Source organism: Geospiza fortis, unplaced genomic scaffold, assembly GCF_000277835.1.
Source record: "Geospiza fortis unplaced genomic scaffold, GeoFor_1.0 scaffold29, whole genome shotgun sequence".
NCBI lineage: Eukaryota > Metazoa > Chordata > Aves > Passeriformes > Thraupidae > Geospiza > Geospiza fortis.
This window is the reverse complement of record NW_005054349.1, coordinates 5,231,571-5,234,373: the sequence shown is the minus strand read 5'-3', so window position 1 is coordinate 5,234,373 and position 2,803 is coordinate 5,231,571. Positions and strand designations below refer to the sequence as shown.

At 54.1% G+C, this 2,803-nt stretch overlaps 2 protein-coding genes across 2 annotated transcripts in view; one reads left to right on the top strand and one right to left on the bottom strand.

Annotated features, from left to right (window-relative positions):
* Positions 1–576: 576 nt before the first annotated feature.
* On the bottom strand, positions 577–2,716 carry PDZD11 (PDZ domain containing 11). Its single transcript, XM_031058824.1, has 5 exons — positions 2,675–2,716; positions 2,393–2,608; positions 2,094–2,192; positions 1,948–2,008; positions 577–1,309 (listed from the first exon to the last, which is right to left on the bottom strand). Exons 1-5 carry the CDS (start codon positions 2,714–2,716, stop codon positions 1,275–1,277), a joined length of 453 nt encoding a protein of 150 aa, XP_030914684.1. The 3' UTR covers positions 577–1,274.
* Positions 2,715–2,803, top strand: part of KIF4A (kinesin family member 4A) — an 18,566-nt gene continuing 18,477 nt past the window's right edge. The window contains exon 1 of the mRNA XM_031058823.1: positions 2,715–2,774. Within this exon, the coding sequence (XP_030914683.1) occupies positions 2,715–2,774 (60 nt within the window). The remainder of the gene's footprint in view (positions 2,775–2,803) is intronic.

Sequence of the window (2,803 nt, the reverse complement as noted above, 5' to 3'; positions counted from 1 at the left end):
CAGGAAGACACCTGAGCCCTTCCCTGGGAGGAGCTGCCCCAGGCAAGGGAGACCTGGAGCTCCTGCCAGGGAATGCTCTGAAGCAGGAGGGACAGATTGAACCTTGAAATTGGATCTGCAACTCCTCCTTCCCTATGGGACACAGAGATTGTGGGAAACCAGAGAGGTGATACAAGAGGTCTCCTTCCCTTGTTGGAGGGGCTTCCAGGATGTTCATTCCCCTGGTGGAAAAGCTAATTTTTAATGTGGAGTGAAAATCTCTTTTCCAGTGTCTTTTCCTCATTCCCAGCCTGGCTCAGTGTCCTGCTCTGCTCCTGGAGCTGTGCTGGTGCCACCACAGCCACAATCCTGCCTTGCTCCTTCCCAGCAGTGCTGGGACACTCCAGGTTCATCAGGGGCTGATTTCCAGCAGAGTCAGTGGAAAAAGGCCCTGAAACAGCTGCAGATCCCAAATTTTCTCCTGCAGGCTGCAAGGGTGACTGGAGCTGAGCCTTGTCCCAGCACTTCCTTGGAATGGTGCTCGTGGTGGGTACATCCCAACCTCCACACCGACTTCCTGAGTGGGAAGAAGCTGAATTCAGGCTGCTGTACTTGATTTATTGATTGTTTTTACAGAAAAAGTGGAAAACACCACAAGGAAGAGAAGTCAGAGCCAGGAGCCAGGGCTGTCCTGAAGCCATTACAACGTGATCCCACCAGGCATTTGCCCCTGGATTTGCTGATAATTTCCTTGGTAATTAACATTTCCAAACACCCCAGTCCTATATTGTGGGGGTTTTATCAGCAAAGAGGCACAAACAGCCAGAGCTGTGCATGGACTGGGGCTGGATTTACTCCTGGAGTTGCCAGCAATGCAGAGCAGAGGTGGGACAGAGGAGAAGGAAAGAATTCCATGGCACAAGAGAGTGAATTTCCTGGAGGACAATGCCTGTGCTCTGCTCAGGAATGCTCAACAACCAGGGATTCCAGGATCAAGGGATCCACAACCAGCCCAGAACTCATTTAAATTAAGTCTTGCTAAAATCTGGATCCTGCTGGAGCAGCTGCCCCCCAGGACCCAGTTCACACCAGCTTTTCCCAACACCCATTCCCAGGAGCACAGCCTCAATCCCCAGCCACCTTCCAGCCAAATGAGCCCCTTGGCATCTCCCCACGTGGGAAAGAGCTGATCCTGTGCAGGCCAGTGGTGCCTCCAGTGAAAGCTGAAACGTGAGGAGTCATCTCAGACGTTGGGAAGAAGGAGTGGAGAGGTTTTGGCAGGACGGAGCTCCCTGTTAGTGAACTGTCCGTTCCTTCTGCCGCTGGTAATCTGGGAGGGAGGGACAAAGGAGAGCATGGCTGGGGGAATCACCCAAAATGTTCAGGAAAACACACATTCCCAAGTGGAGGCAGTGTTGGAGACCCTCTGGCTTTAGAAGTGCACCCCCACTAGTCACTTTAGTGATTGTAGGGCATTCAGAACAAAATGCTTTCTTTGAGATTATTTGTTCAAAATCCCCTCTTCCCCTACTCCTTTTCTTCATAATGGCCACTTTCCATTCTATGAAAAATCCTTGTTTGGCTTGACTTCTCCCTTAAATCCCATAACTTTATAGGTGCAGAAGCAGAAACTGGGAGTTAACCCAGTCCTTCCCTTCACTCACAATTCAAACATCCTTAGGGAGGGATATCCACCATTTGCACTTGTGCCAGACCTTGTTCCTGTGTTATTCAAGGATAATTAGCTGAAAGTCATGAGCTTTAAATTAACTTTTCCATTCCCAGCCATCCCACCTTCCTGCTCTCCAAGTTTTTCTACATGGGCAGATGGAGCCAAGCCTCATTATCCTGACGTGGTGCCTGATCCCAAATCAACAATCAGTGACCTTGGGCTGCTAAACTGGGCTGGAATGGGCAGGGATTTATGGCATTTGCTTCCCAAGGAGCCTCCCAGGACTGGGCACGTACTGTAGGGGAAGTACCGGACGCGCATCGTGATCTCCCGCGCCGTCTTCAGGATCTCCACGGCCTGGAAAACGAGCAAAGAGCATTCCATGGGTTCTGTGCTGGGCTGAGAGGCTGCAGGGAAGTGGATTCCCCATCCCAGCACTCACCTTGCTGTGCTCAATGTCCTGGAAATCCACATCGTTCACTGAGAGCACCTGGTCCCCCTCCTGCAGCCCGGCCCTGTGAGCATCCGAGTCAGGAATCACCTGGGAAGGGAGAGCAGGGATGGCAGCAGGGGATCTCCCACAGCTCCCCTCCCACACCGCCCAGGGAGCAATTCCAGGGGCTGGGAGGAGAGCAGGGAGTGGTGCAGGATGTTCTGAGGCAGCCAGAGCCTCCCTGGGGCTCAGCTGCTCCCACCAGCACAGGCAGGATCCGGGCGGGAACAGCGCAAGGACGGACACACCTTGGAGATGAAGATTCCCAACTGCGAGGCTTTTCCTCCCCGGATGTTGAAGCCCAGCTGTGGGAAAAACCAGCAGGGAAATGCAGTCACCAGGACCCTTCCTTTGGCCCAGTTCTCTTTCCATTCCCCAGGACTCTTCTCCCTGTCCAGGGCCCTTCCAATTCCCCAGGACTCTTCTCCCTGCCCTGCCTCCCGGAGGGATCCAAGGCGTGGGTGCTGCGGTGCTCAGCAGCGCCAGGTCCTCTCTGCTCATTCCTGCCACCGGGAACACCTAAGGGGAGCCGCTCCCATCCTCCAGCAGCTCCACATCCCAGGATACCACATGGTGAACAACCCCTCCCCTTGCCCACCGCCCTGGCATCAGCCACCCTGCCCGCCCCACGCCTGTCACAGCAGTTCCCTGTGCCAGGA